This window comes from Fusarium oxysporum, chromosome XII, assembly GCF_013085055.1.
Source record: "Fusarium oxysporum Fo47 chromosome XII, complete sequence".
In the NCBI taxonomy this organism is placed as follows: domain Eukaryota; kingdom Fungi; phylum Ascomycota; class Sordariomycetes; order Hypocreales; family Nectriaceae; genus Fusarium; species Fusarium oxysporum.
The window spans coordinates 1,688,218-1,702,227 of NC_072851.1; the positions used below are offsets into that span (position 1 = coordinate 1,688,218).

Genomic DNA, 14,010 nt, shown 5'->3' on the forward strand with positions numbered 1-14,010 from the left:
GTGTTTGTTGTCGTGCATCATGGTCTTTCAAAATCTTTGAGCATGAATTACTGAGGGTTGGAGTAGTGTTAGGGCGTCATTGACGATGAAGCAATTGGATGCAAGTCTAAATCCGTGGAAGAGAGACACTCAGCCCGCAAAAGCGTCACCAAATATCAAATTGAAAATAAAAGGCTTATTCTTATCCCTCAATTTGTACTTAATATCTCGGTATTATGTTCCAATGCTAATTGATTTAGGAATGACGAGAAAAGGCAACGATTGTAGTTGGCCCTCCTACCCTACATCCAATGCTTCGCTGGCTGGGCTAGCGTTCTGGACCAACGTTATTCCGCCCATCTCTTAGCGCGTTGACAAGGGGAGGTCTCAAATCAACTCCACAGTGATCGGCCAGGACATGAACCAGGTCCAGTCGAAATGTCCAATCAGCCGAACCAGATGCAAACAACGAATAACCCTTCTCGCCGACAAGCACTCAACGTCAGTCTCATCGTCGCACGAGTGAGAGCCAATGGCTGATTGAATAGGCCTGCGAAGCTTGTCGGAAGAGAAAGACAAAATGTGACGAGAGGAAACCCGCTTGTGCTCGATGCACACGGTTGGGTCTTGAGTGCATGTACATCGAGACTGTTGCCGCAAAGTAGGCACCTGGACTCAATTGTAGACGTTCTTCATTGACAATCAACAGGAAGAACCTGTCAATCGAGGAACTAACGGGCACGCTAAAACGGATGGACGAGAAACTCGATGTCCTCACAGCTTTCGCTCAACAAAATGATGGTCATCATCAAGCGCCTACGACCGGCCTGGCCTCAAGTCCGGGAAACGGCCAGTTCGCTGCTTTCAGTCCCTTGAATCTCGGCGGCACTGGACTTGTTCAAAATGCTTCAACCCCATTTCTCGACACGGGCCGAGTGTTGGAAGAGCTCTCACTATCCCAACGCCACTCTACTGCGCCGCAGCATCTTCTGACTTGGCCTTGCTCGACTCTTTCAATGAGCGAGCCGGACCTACAGTACCCGATGGAGTTGGAGATAAAACGACCAAGGTTATCCCGGTCGATAACACCACCTCGTTGCTTTGAAGCTGGAACACCAGTTGGAGATGACTCTTGGTTATCACGTTTGTCCTTGTCTCAAGTCAGCTTACTGACACAGTCATACTTTCAGCACTTCCATCCGTCGTGCCTCATCCTGAACGAGTCCTTGTTTTATTCTCTTGTACTAAGCAACGCGGTGCAAACTAACTTTGCGCCAAACTATAACTCATGCACGGTTCTGCTTGTCTGCAGCCTGGGCTCCATCGTCGCCCACTACTCCGGTCATGAAGAGTGGTCATCCGGTAATGAGCAAGATATTGGACTGGGATTTTTCAACCTGGCGAACGACATGTTCCGTGATTTAGAGGGAGGTAACTGGGAGAGCGTCCAGTGCCTGCTTCTGATGGGGTAAGCTGTCCTCTGCCTGGAGCTTCACCGCCTGCTAACAAGATAGTCTCTTCTATTCTGCCAAACTCAGGGTCTATGATGCCTGGCAAGCCAATCATAAAGCGTGTTGCACCGTCTCAATACTTGTTCCACTGTATGCTTGCCATTCCCAGCATTGGTACCCGCTTACTAACTTCATCTCAGGCAAAGGGCATTAGAGGCACAGCATTGCCAGCTTTTCTGGATTGCATATCTACAGGAAAGGTAAGAACTGTTACAGCACAGCCGATTCCGAGTTTCTGACACTACAGAAGCCAAATTTTGGCCGAGTTCGACTTTCCAGCCAGCGGGCTTGGGAAGCTCGCGAGCAGCATGCCTCTACCTGTCATTCCCGGAGCAGGTACCGATCCTCGCCACGCGCAGTACCAGTTCTTCTTCTTAGCTCTTATTTCCATGAGAAAACTGCTAAACCGTATCTTGTTCCACCTCTATAGCCGAGGTAAGCTAATGGACTTATGGATGAATCCACAAGGAAGCTAACAGGAACCAGACCATACTGAAAACGCTACGAATGGAGAACCAACACACATCGATAAACCCGCCACGTTCATGTCAGTCTCCTCATCCGTAATATTCGAGCTAGACCGTCAACTTGAAGAGTGGAGAACTTGTCTGCCCCAGGGACTCGAGTTCCTCAGCTACTCAGAGGCACAACTTGCAGAAGACCCCCAACTTGATCAAACTCATCGCTCGACGGATGAGAGATTACGTGGTCATCTACAGGCTCGATATTTTGCTGCAAAATCCATTATCCATCGACCATATATCTACAAAACCTTACACCACGACACTACAGCTTCTATTAGTGACGCCGACGCTGCTGGCGCACGCACAGCAGTTGGCAGCGCAATGATGTCCGTGGTAGCAAGTGGGATCTTACAGGAGCCATTGGTATTGTTGCTTCATCCTATAAATTCTTGTCGAAGGTACGATACAACCATCGCGATCTTAACGCACACTGACCAATTCCTAGTCTTTTCGCCTGCGAGCTTCAGCTTACCTTTGTACTCCGCAGCGACTCCTGCCAATTTGTATTACCTTCAAGTTGGGAAATTGCAGGGGAAACTAGAAAAGCTATTTCAGGCTTGGTAGCAGAGATGTCACCGACAGCGTTTCGCGATGGTGAAATCTTGAATCTTCTAGCTTCCTAGAATATCCCTATTAAACCCTTGTATTATATTTTTGTTTTATTCACCTCGACCACTGCTAGTTGACCCATTGGTACTCCTTGGGAGACCGGAAAGCTGCCGTCAACCCCTCGTCACTCGAGTCTTTGGCCGCGGTCACACGATACTCGGCATCTTTCTCAATCACCCACTTAGCAACGCTATCATCCCAGTATGACAGACTGACCTTGTCAATCTTCATACGAGCAGTGACAGTCTGACCCACAGGGACAAAGATCTTCTCCCAGCCCTTCAGCTCCCTCACTGGTCGATGGAGTCTCGGATTAATCTGCCCAACATAGAACTGGACGATCTCCTTTCCATCCCTCGGTCCAATGTTGGTGACATCTACCTCAACTTCAATACCCGCTTCTTCATGAAACTCATTGCCGCTGATGCGCATGTTGCTGTACTCAAAGGTGGTGTATGACAACCCTGTACCGAAGGGGAAAAGAGGCTCGATCTTACGATGGTCATAGAATCGATAGCCTGCGTATATACCCTCCCCGTAATAAACCACGTCATTCTTACCAGGATAATTATCGTAGGGTGGTGTATCTTCGATGCGCTTGGGAAAGGTGATGGGTAGCTTTCCACTGGGGTTTACTGTACCCAAAAGCACGTCTGCAAGACAATTGCCCTGCTCCTGTCCTTGATACCAAGCCTGAATTATGGCAGAGACTTTATCTTTCCAGGGCATGGTGATAGGGCTGCCTGTCTGGTTAACCACGATGGTGTTTGGGTTGGCTGCAGCGACGGCGCTGATGAACTCGTTTGATCGCCCGGGCAAGTCCATTGATACCATATCACTGGTCTCCGTTTCCCACTCATGGTCCTTGCCCACCACGACAATCGCAACATCGCTATCACGAGCCATGCCAATACCGTCCTGGAAGAACCTATCTAGATCCCCGGGGTTCTCCATGAATCCAACACGACCGCCATCTTGAACCTCCTCGCGTTCAAGTTCGGCCATGTAATCAAGATTGTATGGCTTAGGCTCTCGACTTATGGACTCAAGTAGCAGTTCGTACTCTCGCCCCGCTTCCATGTACACCTTGACCCTCTTCTCAGGAGAACCGTAGCTCATGAACAAAGAAGATTTGGGAGACCACCAGTGTCGCTCGATATCAATGATGACCTCTCCATCGAGCATTAGCTTTCCCGGCCCACATGAAGACAGGGAAAACTCATGGAGGCCAGTGGTCTTTGGCTTGAGTACAGTTCGTCCTCTATACGAGTATCTCTCACCAGTCGTCAACTCTGGAGGAAGCCCATCATAGCAGACCAAGTTGGAACTAGGTCTGTGTTCAACCATGAAAGGCTGGCCACCGTGGTTCATGTTGCGGTACAGACACAGTTGAAAGCCAGGCTTCCCAGTCTCTGGATTCGTCATGACATTCTGATCCACGAGCGGAATGTACCGATGGGTGAGGATACCTGCATGGGCATGGACTTTGGCTGTCGGGAATTTGGCGGCTATTTCGGACTTGATCGATTGGTAAGGTGTTGTTCGATAGTGAGGTGCGAGGTTAGAGCTGCCTCCACCTGTAGCTACGGACCGAAGAGCATTGGGGCCGAGAATAGCGATTCTTCTCCCATCCAAGTTAGACAGAGGAAGAAGTTTGGCAGAATTCTTGAGCAGAACGATGCCTAGAGGTTCAGATTAGAATGTTGCTTCTCGACCTGGAGCTTCAACTTACCTTCAGCGCCAGCTCGACGAAAAATCGCCCGGTGTTCAGGAAGATCGTCTGCCTTCTCTTTGCCTTCCTTCCAATCAGGAATATTGCTCTTTCCGACTTTATGTACGAGCTCAAGGACTCTGGAAGCAGATGCATCGATGAAGGATAGATCAACAAGACCTTTCTGGTACGCATCGATGAGATGTTTGCCTCTTCGCCGCACAGGGCCTGGCATTTCAAGATCAAGCCTGTTTCATGTCAGTTCTCTTCCAAGCGCTTTTAGGTCGTGGCTTCATACCCTGCCTTGACAGATGGAACAACACTATTCGTGCCAAACCAATCACTCATCACGAGACCATCCCAACCCCATTCCTTACGAAGAACATCCTGAATCAAAAAGTCATGAGCGGAGCAGAACGTCCCATTGATCTTGTTATAAGCAGTCATAACCGTCCAAGGGTTACTATCACGAATAGCAATCTGGAACGGCTGCAGGGCAATTTCGCGCAGAGCTCGGTCCGGAATCTTCTCATCGATGAAGAAGCGCCGCGTTTCTTGGTCATTTGCGGCAAGATGCTTAATACAAGCGCCAATACCTGCATCTTGGAGATGATTGATGAACTCACCGGCGATTTTGCCGGTCAGGTAGGGATCCTCGCTGTAGGCTTCGAAGTTGCGGCCGCCGAGCGGTGTTCTGGGAATACATACTATAAAAAGTAAGAACCGGGTGATATTGAGCGGGCGGACCGTTATTACCTGTTGGTCCGAGCAAAACATCGACTTCCTTGCTCTTAGCCTCGTGGATCAAGACGCTGCAAACATCTCTAATAACAGATAAATCCCACGTCGCCGCTAGGGAAACCCTGTGGTAGAGCCCTTGTTAGCTTCGGCAACGCCGCATGGACAGAGGAAATAATTACCCGGTAGGCGCTGAAGCAGCGCTGACTCCGTCTGTAAATATGCCCCCACGAACACCGACAGGTCCGTCTGAGGTCTTGATTCTGGAGATTCCAAGACGAGGTATTGCGTTGGTCCTCCACAGGTCTTCGCCGGTGAGCAAAAGGACCTTTTCTTCAAGAGTCATTTGCGAAATCTTATCTTGCGCCCATTCTTTAGCCTCATTTCTGACGTGCCCGTTATTAAGGGGAGGTTGGGCTTTTACAAGGGTCATCGCGGGAAGATTGGTTCGTATAAGGGGGATGAAAAAAGTAGTGATGCTACTCAAATAACTCGACTCTGTTTGTTCAACTTGCAATTCGGAGGCATCATATCTGCCTTTTAAGTAGAAATGAGGAGTAAATACTACATATTTTCCAAAAAGAATGCTATTCGCTGACCTGCTTCATCCACTCTTTTGGTCGTGTGAGATAACATCTTCTTGGCCCTTGCGGAGTTGGTCCGTCTATCCCCGCCAACTTTAACGCTATGATCAGCACGCTCGGATCTCGTACCAATTTCCTATCTACCCGATGCTACATTGTAAACTGCCGGAACCGCTTTAGCGAACCAACGACAGGCTCTAACGGCCTCATTAATTGCCCGGTTAGGACCGATGTAAACCTTGTTCTTGACTGGTATAAATTTCAACTGCAAGATGAGCGGCAGTTTGGAGACAAACTTCTCAAGGAATTATACTCTTTGCAATGGCAGTCGTGATCCAAGAGCATCCTCCGCTTGAGGGCAAAGCCCCAGAAACCGTCTCCCAAGCATCTGCTTCTACCGAGACACTGAACGAGATCCGGGTACCCCTTGGCCTTGAGGCCCTTGAGCCCTCATTTTCACTTGCCGATCATCTTCGTTCTGTCGACCTTGATATTTCATTCATCCACGATGTAGCCGACATATACCTCTCACCGTTCAGCTGGTCAGCTCAGAAGAAGACAATCACCCTTCTGGGGCCTTTCATGGCATCTACCCTTGCGGCATACGCCGCCGGAGCATATGCTCTTGCTTCAGAGCCTCTTCGCAACAAATGGGACATCAGCGGTACCCTCTTCAACATCGGAATCACCCTTTTCGTTGTCGGCTTCGCCTTTGCCCCCATGGTTCTTGCTCCCATCAGCGAGACGCATGGTCGATACTGGACGTTCGTGGGCTCTGGAGTTGTTTTCTTCCTCGGAACTCTTGGATGCGCTCTCACAGAAAACTATGTCGGCATGATGGTTTCTCGTCTGATCACAGGCAATGGAGCCGCAGTCTTTGCAACGCTTACGGGTGGTGTTGTGAGTGATCTGTATCGCAAAGAAGACCGCAATACACCAATGGCTCTGTATTCTATGACAATAATGGTCGGTGCTAGTCTTGGACCATTGATCAGTGGGAGCGTCGTGGACCTTCTCGGCTGGCGATGGATCTTCTTTATCCAGCTTATCACAATCGGCATAACTACAGTCGTACTGTTCTTTCTGTTTCAGGAGACACGAAGTAATGTCCTTTTGCGCCGGAAGTGCCTCATGCTGAGTGGAACGCCAATCAAGTCAACAACAGGGGCAATGATCACCTTTGCTCCTGCGACCAAAGAATGCCTGGACATAGAAATCAGCATGTTATGGCGAGGCTTTGCTTTCCCACTACGGCTTCTTTCGAAAGAGCCTATTGTGTTCTGTATGTCTTTATGGGTCTCCTTTGCCTGGGCAATCATGTACATGCAATTCAGCAGTATTGGGCTGGTGTTTCGCAGCGTATATGGCTTCGATAACGCTCAGGTCGGGGCAGTTTACTCAGCTACTATTGTTGGATCAATCGTTGGCATCGGAATTTCACTGCTCCAGGAACCGGCCATGAAACAGGTGCTAACTCACAAAAAGCCGTTGTCTACACCCGAACAGCGTCTACTCTCACCATGCATACAGTCCATCCTTTTACCGGTCGGCCTCCTCTGGTTCTTCATGACAGCCAGACCAGATATTTCGTGGATATCTCCGTGCATGGCCCTCGGTTCATGTTCAATGGGTATATTCAGCATCTATCTCGCCGTATTCAACTATCTTGCTGATACATATCATGGATACGCCTCATCGGCACTGGCAGCTCAGAGTTTATGTCGAAATATTTTGGGCGGAGTATTTCCACTTGTCACGGCTAGGATGATAAGCAGTTTGACACTGAAGGGGACTGGTGGCTTGCTTGGTGGCCTTGGGCTATTGTTGACTGGTATTCCATGGCTGCTATACATTTATGGGCAAAGAATTAGAGCTCGCAGTCCATTTGCGAAGGGCATGGAGTGATCTATGCGGTACTACAAGAGTAAATGTTGAAAGCAAAGTTGGTAGAAATTAAGACTCTCGACGTTGTCGATTACCATGATGCATCTTGTCCATGTAAAAGGCTCCGGGCACATTGCTGTCATTCTGATATGCAGAGTGCCTTTGTAGCTAAGGCTCCTTTCCCACTTGCCGCACGTCATGCCATGAAGATCAACCTCTTCCTCAACAGATCCGAAAACGTACTCAATACTACTGTTTCCTCGGCATTCAGATTGAGCAATAACGCCGGCATAGAAACCGCTGACCCGGCGTCGTTGCCGAGGAACTTGGCATCACGCAGCTAAATAACATTGAAATCACGAGCATACCACTACCTGTTGGAGGCAATCACGATCACAAAGCTAGCCCATGCTAGGAGCGGGGAGACACGGACTTCAGCTCCGCACAATAATTGGGCCCGTTTTTCGACACTCCAGAGCGGAGTTGGTCCGTCTCTCCGCGCCTTGGTTTGATTTACCTCCCAGGCTAAGCTGCTTTCAGAATCTGGGGGGTCACATCGACTAAGTTTTCCGGGGAACGGTCTTCCCTTGTCAATCTGGGGATGAGCACGAGGTCCCGTAGACCTGGTACCAGGCTCTTTGGGACATGTAAATGTCAGCCCATGGAATTTGTGGCCTACTCGACGACTCCGACAAGAACTTGTCTACGCAAGATTCAATGAAGAGGCGATTTGAAGTATAAAGCTGTTGCATCTCGCCAATGCTGCCGAGTTTCTGGGACAGTTGATCGACATCGACTGACAGAGTCTCTTCTTCTACAAGACTGCCTCTCGAGTCATCATGACTACTAATACTCCCTCTACCCGCCCGGCCCATACTGTGGCCGAGATCCTTGCTCAAGACAAGAGTCCTGTCTTCGCCCTTACCCCATCACTCATCCATCTCTACGCAATCCTCGCTCCAGCCTGTCTCGTCGTCTGCGCAACCAACGGTTACGATGGAAGTGTTCTTACATCTCTTCAAGGTGTAACCGCATGGAAGGACCAGTTCGGTTCCCCTAAGGGCGCTCTTCTCGGTATCACCAGCGCTTCATATCCACTCGGAGCCATTATCTCGACTCCGTTTTCAGCATACATCTCGGATCGTTTCGGTCGTCGACTTTCTATAATCATTGGAAGCTTTATAATGATAATTGGAGTTATTGTTCAATGCGCCAGCACGAATATCGAGACGTTCATAGGAGGACGTATCATCGTTGGCTTCGGTATTACACTCGCTCTCGCTGCTGCCCCAGTCCTCATCTCTGAGCTCGCTCATCCTCGACATCGAGTCCTCTTCGGTTCGCTTTACAATACGAGCTTCTATCTTGGTGCTCTTCTGGCCGGATGGGTGGCCTTTGGGAGTTATCGTATTCCTAGCGCGTGGGCATGGCGTCTTCCAACTCTTCTTCAGGCTGGCCCGGCCTGTATCCAAGTATGCTTCGTATTTTTCCTGGATGAGTCTCCGCGGTGGCTGGCATACAAAGATCGAGGCGACGAGGCATACAAGGTGTTAGTGAAGAACCATGGCGATGGTGACTGGGATAGTCCTCTTGTACAAGCTGAGTTCTGGGAGATGAACGAAACTCTAAAGGCTGAGCGTGAGATCGAAGGACAGGGCCTCGGGCTTTTTCTTGCTACACCCGCCAACCGAAAGCGACTCGCTATCCTCATCACACTCGCAGTCTTTGGTCAATGGTCTGGCAACGGCCTTGTATCATACTACCTCACCAAGATCTTGTCAAGTATCGGCATTGCAACCCAACGCGAACAGACTATGCTCAACGGAACCATCAGCACTGTCAATTATGCCACCGCTCTCTTCGCCGCTGTCCTATCCACCAAAGTGGGCCGTCGTTCCATGTTCGTTGGAGGTGGCATCGCAATGTTTCTTACATTCTCAGCACTAACTGCAAGCATCGCGATATACAACGAGACCGGCTCAAAAGCAGTGAGCAAATCCGCTCTTGCTTTCATCTTTATCTACTACACGTCTTTCAACATCTGCCTCAACCCGCTTTTGTTCTTGTATCCCACTGAGATTCTGCCCTTTCGACTTCGAGCCATGGGACTGAGTATTCTGGTCTTCTCCACGAAAGCAGCTTCGTTCTTCAATCAATTCGTCAACCCTGTCGGTATGGATTCTCTGGGTTGGAAGTACTATCTTGTTTATGTTGGTTGGCTGCTGGTCGAGATTGTTGTCTTCTGGTGGCTTTACCCCGAGACAAAGGGTTACACGCTTGAAAGGATTCAGGAAGCGTTTGGAGAGGACGTGAAATTGGATGGACCGGAAGAGAAGGTTAAGACGATGGATGTGAATGATGAGGACAGTACCCATGTTGAGAAGGTGGCACATTCTACGGTTGATGTTGCGTGATAAACTGCAGGAAATGGTAACCTAGGCTGAATAGGGGGGTGTAGTGATGGGAGCAACTCGTAATACAATGCACTTGCACAAGACCCTGCGTTGACTGGCTACTTAAATGTACTTCGTGTTTGCTTATCCCATATTATTGATGTTTCTAAGTTCAGAATAATGACTGACCAGGAGAGTGAGCCTTTTAGTGAGACAAGATAAGACTCGGAGGAACTGTTTGTGAAACAGTGCAATATAAAGAGAGATACTAGAGTCGGGGCATAACAGAAGCGTAATTGTAGTCGATTCCTCAAGGGACAGACCACACACCCTTGTAGCAATGGGACTTGGGTCTTGATCATTCAGAGAAACAAGTAGTGGTCCTTGATCCCCGTTCATGCGGTTCCGGATCAATGAATCAGTGTTACGAGAAGCTGTGAACGGAGGAGACTTCCGTCAGATGTCTGTGAATTACGGTGATATGAGCAGTACCATTGGTGACTCTTGCATCTAACGTGTCACGGTGTCTCCTTGATGACTGAATTACTGGTGATTCCTTCCGTCGTTCGTCACGAACAATGTCAGCTCGTTCAGCTATATGAATATACCCTAGCCGGAACTTTCCCAGCTCAACTCAACAACAATCGAACACACACTCGGATCATAAACTTCACCTCACAAACACTTACCACAAACAATGTCAACTACCAAAATGTCCGCCGCTATTCAGACTAAGTCAATCGAGATCCACTTCAAGTTGAAGGCGGGTAAGAAACATCCAAAGCAGGTACTCCTCCAGGAGCTACAAGAGCACTACGGTATGGAAAATGTCGCCTATAATGATAGCAGAAAGAACCACCTCACCATTACTATCAAAAAGAGCTGCGACACATATGAGCAGATGAAGGAAGAGCTTTGGCCCAAGCTCAAGGCGACTGATGTTTTCAAGACTTGGGAGGCGGAAAGAATCATGGTTCTGCATGCGGACAATCACTGTTCGTACCCCTTGGGGAACCCCTACCCGGGCCAGTAGGCATAACAAATTTGCACCTTTGCACCACACGCTCTGCGGGAGGGGTGGATGGTTTGGGACACAGGAAATGACCACAGGAGGAGACGATGTGTTACCCAAACAACCAAAGGTGAAAGTGTGAGTTAGGAGCCTATAGGTAATTAATACAAGAACGCTCCACTTCTTTTGATCTCGGAATCCCCTTGACTTGCGACTCATCCCTTATGTGATAGTGAATGGCATATGTATCGCTACTCGTCGGGTAAATGGGTGGTTGCCATTCGCTGGCCTTATCCATTCTTACACGCTTGAGAAGATTTAAGTTAGGAGGCTTTGAGAGAAGTGGTTTAACCAGGCAGGCCGAGAGAGGAGGATAAATGATGCTTGCCAAGGATAACACCCATGTTAGGAAGGTCCCATGGTTGCTGTTGCGTAATAGACTGTAGCGATAAGTTGATAAATTGTGCACTGGAAGGGGTGATACAGATAACGCGTGTTGTGAGTTATTCAGGGCAGATTCACCCGAAGACACGGTCCTGGTCACTTGGCTACCCAAACCGGACTCCAGGCTTCACGAACAGTGAGTAATCACTGACTTTGCCAGGTTCTCGAGCTAAACACCCAAATCACTGTTCATGTAGTTGCTGAAGTGCCGTAAATCGCTTGTCCGTACCTAAACCATTGCGTTGATTTCGGCGTGAATGAGCTCTCATGGAAGGAGCACTGGAGTCCATCTACCTATATGAACACGCCATGCTCAGATGCTTTCCATCGAAACTCACAACAGACTCAGCAGGGCAACACACATACTCAACGCATCACCAACCCTTAACCAAGCCAAACCACTTTATCAATCAATCCCTATCATCATCATTCTCTCTCAACATGGGCCAACCAAAGTACCGCCAGATGACTGCACAGTTCCAACCAAAAGCTGGAATCAAACCAGGACGAGAACCAAAAGATGATCCCCTTGTCCGTAAATATGGCTCTGGAGGCCGACAAGAGGTCAATCTCGAGAAGGGTCTACTCACATATATGTTGGATATTGAGTTCAGCACCGCAGACAAGGCTGTGGGGAAGTTGTGGAAAGTCCTTGAGAAGATGAAGGTTTTCGACGAGTGGGAAGCTCACGCGGTTTTTGGTGTCAGGATAAAAGACAACGGCGAGTGTGACTATTTCACAGTTCCTGCGCCACCAGACACAAGCGCTTCCTAGCAGTCCACTTCCAGCTTTCGGTGCCAGAATGGCGGAAATCAAAGACAAGGTGTGATGAATAGTGATGAGAGACGAAAGGTCCCATGTCGATTTGGATGGATAAGGCGTGGTCATGGATGCTATTTCGACTTGATCAAATAGACCTTGCTAATGAATTTATTCTTTGTTCACTTTGCATGAGGGCCTCAACAGAAAGGGCCGAGAGGCAAATAGGCGTTGGTTTCCTGGGCCTTTGTCCTACGTATTGAGGCAAAGCAACAGATCTATATCATCTCGTGTTAGCCACATAAACGTTCACGGAATGCATAGCCAAATCTTAAGCTGGTTGGAACGTAAGCGAGGCTGTTGAACTTGTCTCATGGCAGAAAAGTTATCAAAGTTGATTGAACTCTGGCTAAGCGAGTGAATAAATGATACGAACATGAGCGATGGCCATTGTCAGAACTATATCTTTCTCACCTCTTAATCTCAATTATTTCGTCTTTCAATCGGCTTGGGAACAGAATTCCCTCTTTGTGAGCGATTAAGACGGACTTTTTACGCTGAATCGAAGGGTGTAGACAGCGTGATGAGCTGAACCTCCATACAGTCATTCAGAAACGATCGATTGCTGTAGTACTTGATCACTGTTGACATTCTTCGCAGGAGTCGGTCTCATCAGTGTCAAGGGTGCACTCACCCAGGCATATAAACAGACCATGCGTGGTCCTGTTCCACGAACCAGCTCCCATCACAAACATTAACCTACAACGCAGCCGACCACAGAAAGCAAACAATAAAATGAGCTCCATCACCAACCCGAGAAAATACACGATTGCCTTCAAGTTCCTTGAGACTGATACTATCCAACACAACCAAATCGCCGCTGGGAACAATCTATTCAAGCCTATCCGACAGAAGTACGGTGACCGCCTCGAGGAATGTGAGGTGGACGAGTGGAGGCTCTTCATTACGATATCGCATTGTTTGCATGCGGATGGCGAACAGTTATATCAAGAGTTACTAATGGTCTTGGAGGCAACTGAGCTTTTTCATCAAGATGGCCTTTTTGCAGAACCTCAACTTTTCGAGTGGGCAGTCTTCGAGGAGACTGAGGAGGGCTTGAAGCAATCATCAAATCACAGAAGTGCTACGCTTGGCTTGTTCCACACTTATAAACAGAGGATTTTCCTTTGAAAGGGTCAGCTTTGAAGAGAAAGACACGGATGCTACAAGCGGACTGTCGATAGCATGGTGAATAATACCTTCTCTTTTGACATCGTTCTTTAGAATCATAATACAGGTGGTTCAGCAAAATCAGTCATGAGCATTGTTCTAAGATGGCTCCCTCGCCTCTTCAATATCATTGTATGAGTGACCGAACTGAGTGTTTGTTTGAACAATCTCTTCCTTGACAGTGATGAAAAATACTTTTTTTCTAGAATCAATGGCCACTGGAGCGATATGAAGAGCGCATACTGCACAGGCTTTGACCAGTGCCTGATGTGATTAACGAATGGCCACCTGTTGAAGTGCTTCATCACGCGCCATTCTAGATAGTAATCGGCATCATCCGGATAGAATGCATCCAGGCGAATAAAAAGGCCATGCTCGGCACAAGTCTTCTATCCAATCTCATTTGAAACAACACCACGAGTCAGCTACACCTGAATATATAATATAGAAAATGAACCGTATCCGCCACCAAGTTTACGAAAGAGACCAGATAATAATCTTCTGGTTTCACGCAATTCGGCCCTTGAATTCTGCGCAAAGACGTCTTGCACGCAGAGGTCGCGTATTCGCCCCCAACCGAGAGTATTATGGCAGCTGTCTCGCACCCATCGTCTAAGTGAGATCTCAGCTCC

General features: G+C 48.5%; 7 protein-coding genes across 7 annotated transcripts; 6 read left to right on the forward strand and 1 right to left on the reverse strand.

The window, feature by feature from the left end:
* Positions 1 to 417: 417 nt before the first annotated feature.
* FOBCDRAFT_172174 (uncharacterized protein) lies at positions 418 to 2,736 on the forward strand (the record flags this gene model as incomplete). The annotated part of the gene is made up of 8 exons (XM_054707872.2): positions 418 to 480; positions 528 to 640; positions 689 to 1,447; positions 1,494 to 1,580; positions 1,631 to 1,690; positions 1,738 to 1,925; positions 1,977 to 2,412; positions 2,460 to 2,736. 8 exons carry the CDS (start codon positions 418 to 420, stop codon positions 2,635 to 2,637), a joined length of 1,884 nt encoding a protein of 627 aa, XP_054563847.1. The 3' UTR covers positions 2,638 to 2,736.
* Positions 2,693 to 5,523, reverse strand: FOBCDRAFT_193689 (glycoside hydrolase superfamily; the record flags this gene model as incomplete). Its single annotated transcript, XM_059608750.1, has 4 exons — positions 5,255 to 5,523; positions 4,633 to 5,028; positions 4,356 to 4,582; positions 2,693 to 4,305 (listed from the first exon to the last, which is right to left on the reverse strand). The coding sequence occupies exons 1-4, from the start codon at positions 5,503 to 5,505 to the stop codon at positions 2,693 to 2,695; spliced, it is 2,487 nt and encodes an 828-aa protein (XP_059466428.1). The 5' UTR covers positions 5,506 to 5,523.
* Positions 5,524 to 5,977: 454 nt separating this feature from the next.
* Positions 5,978 to 7,561, forward strand: FOBCDRAFT_246130 (major facilitator superfamily domain-containing protein; the record flags this gene model as incomplete). The annotated part of the gene is made up of 1 exon (XM_054707873.1): positions 5,978 to 7,561. The coding sequence occupies one exon, from the start codon at positions 5,978 to 5,980 to the stop codon at positions 7,559 to 7,561; it is 1,584 nt and encodes a 527-aa protein (XP_054563848.1).
* Positions 7,562 to 8,379: 818 nt separating this feature from the next.
* Positions 8,380 to 9,954, forward strand: FOBCDRAFT_193692 (general substrate transporter; the record flags this gene model as incomplete). Its single annotated transcript, XM_059608751.1, has 2 exons — positions 8,380 to 8,868; positions 8,992 to 9,954. 2 exons carry the CDS (start codon positions 8,380 to 8,382, stop codon positions 9,952 to 9,954), a joined length of 1,452 nt encoding a protein of 483 aa, XP_059466429.1.
* Positions 9,955 to 10,645: 691 nt separating this feature from the next.
* FOBCDRAFT_282549 (uncharacterized protein) lies at positions 10,646 to 10,966 on the forward strand (the record flags this gene model as incomplete). The annotated part of the gene is made up of 1 exon (XM_054707874.1): positions 10,646 to 10,966. One exon carries the CDS (start codon positions 10,646 to 10,648, stop codon positions 10,964 to 10,966), a length of 321 nt encoding a protein of 106 aa, XP_054563849.1.
* An 864-nt stretch (positions 10,967 to 11,830) lies between these two features.
* On the forward strand, positions 11,831 to 12,163 carry FOBCDRAFT_282550 (uncharacterized protein; the record flags this gene model as incomplete). The annotated part of the gene is made up of 1 exon (XM_031193947.2): positions 11,831 to 12,163. One exon carries the CDS (start codon positions 11,831 to 11,833, stop codon positions 12,161 to 12,163), a length of 333 nt encoding a protein of 110 aa, XP_031030568.2.
* A 780-nt stretch (positions 12,164 to 12,943) lies between these two features.
* On the forward strand, positions 12,944 to 13,339 carry FOBCDRAFT_282551 (uncharacterized protein; the record flags this gene model as incomplete). Its single annotated transcript, XM_031193948.2, has 1 exon — positions 12,944 to 13,339. The coding sequence occupies one exon, from the start codon at positions 12,944 to 12,946 to the stop codon at positions 13,337 to 13,339; it is 396 nt and encodes a 131-aa protein (XP_031030569.2).
* Positions 13,340 to 14,010: the final 671 nt, after the last annotated feature.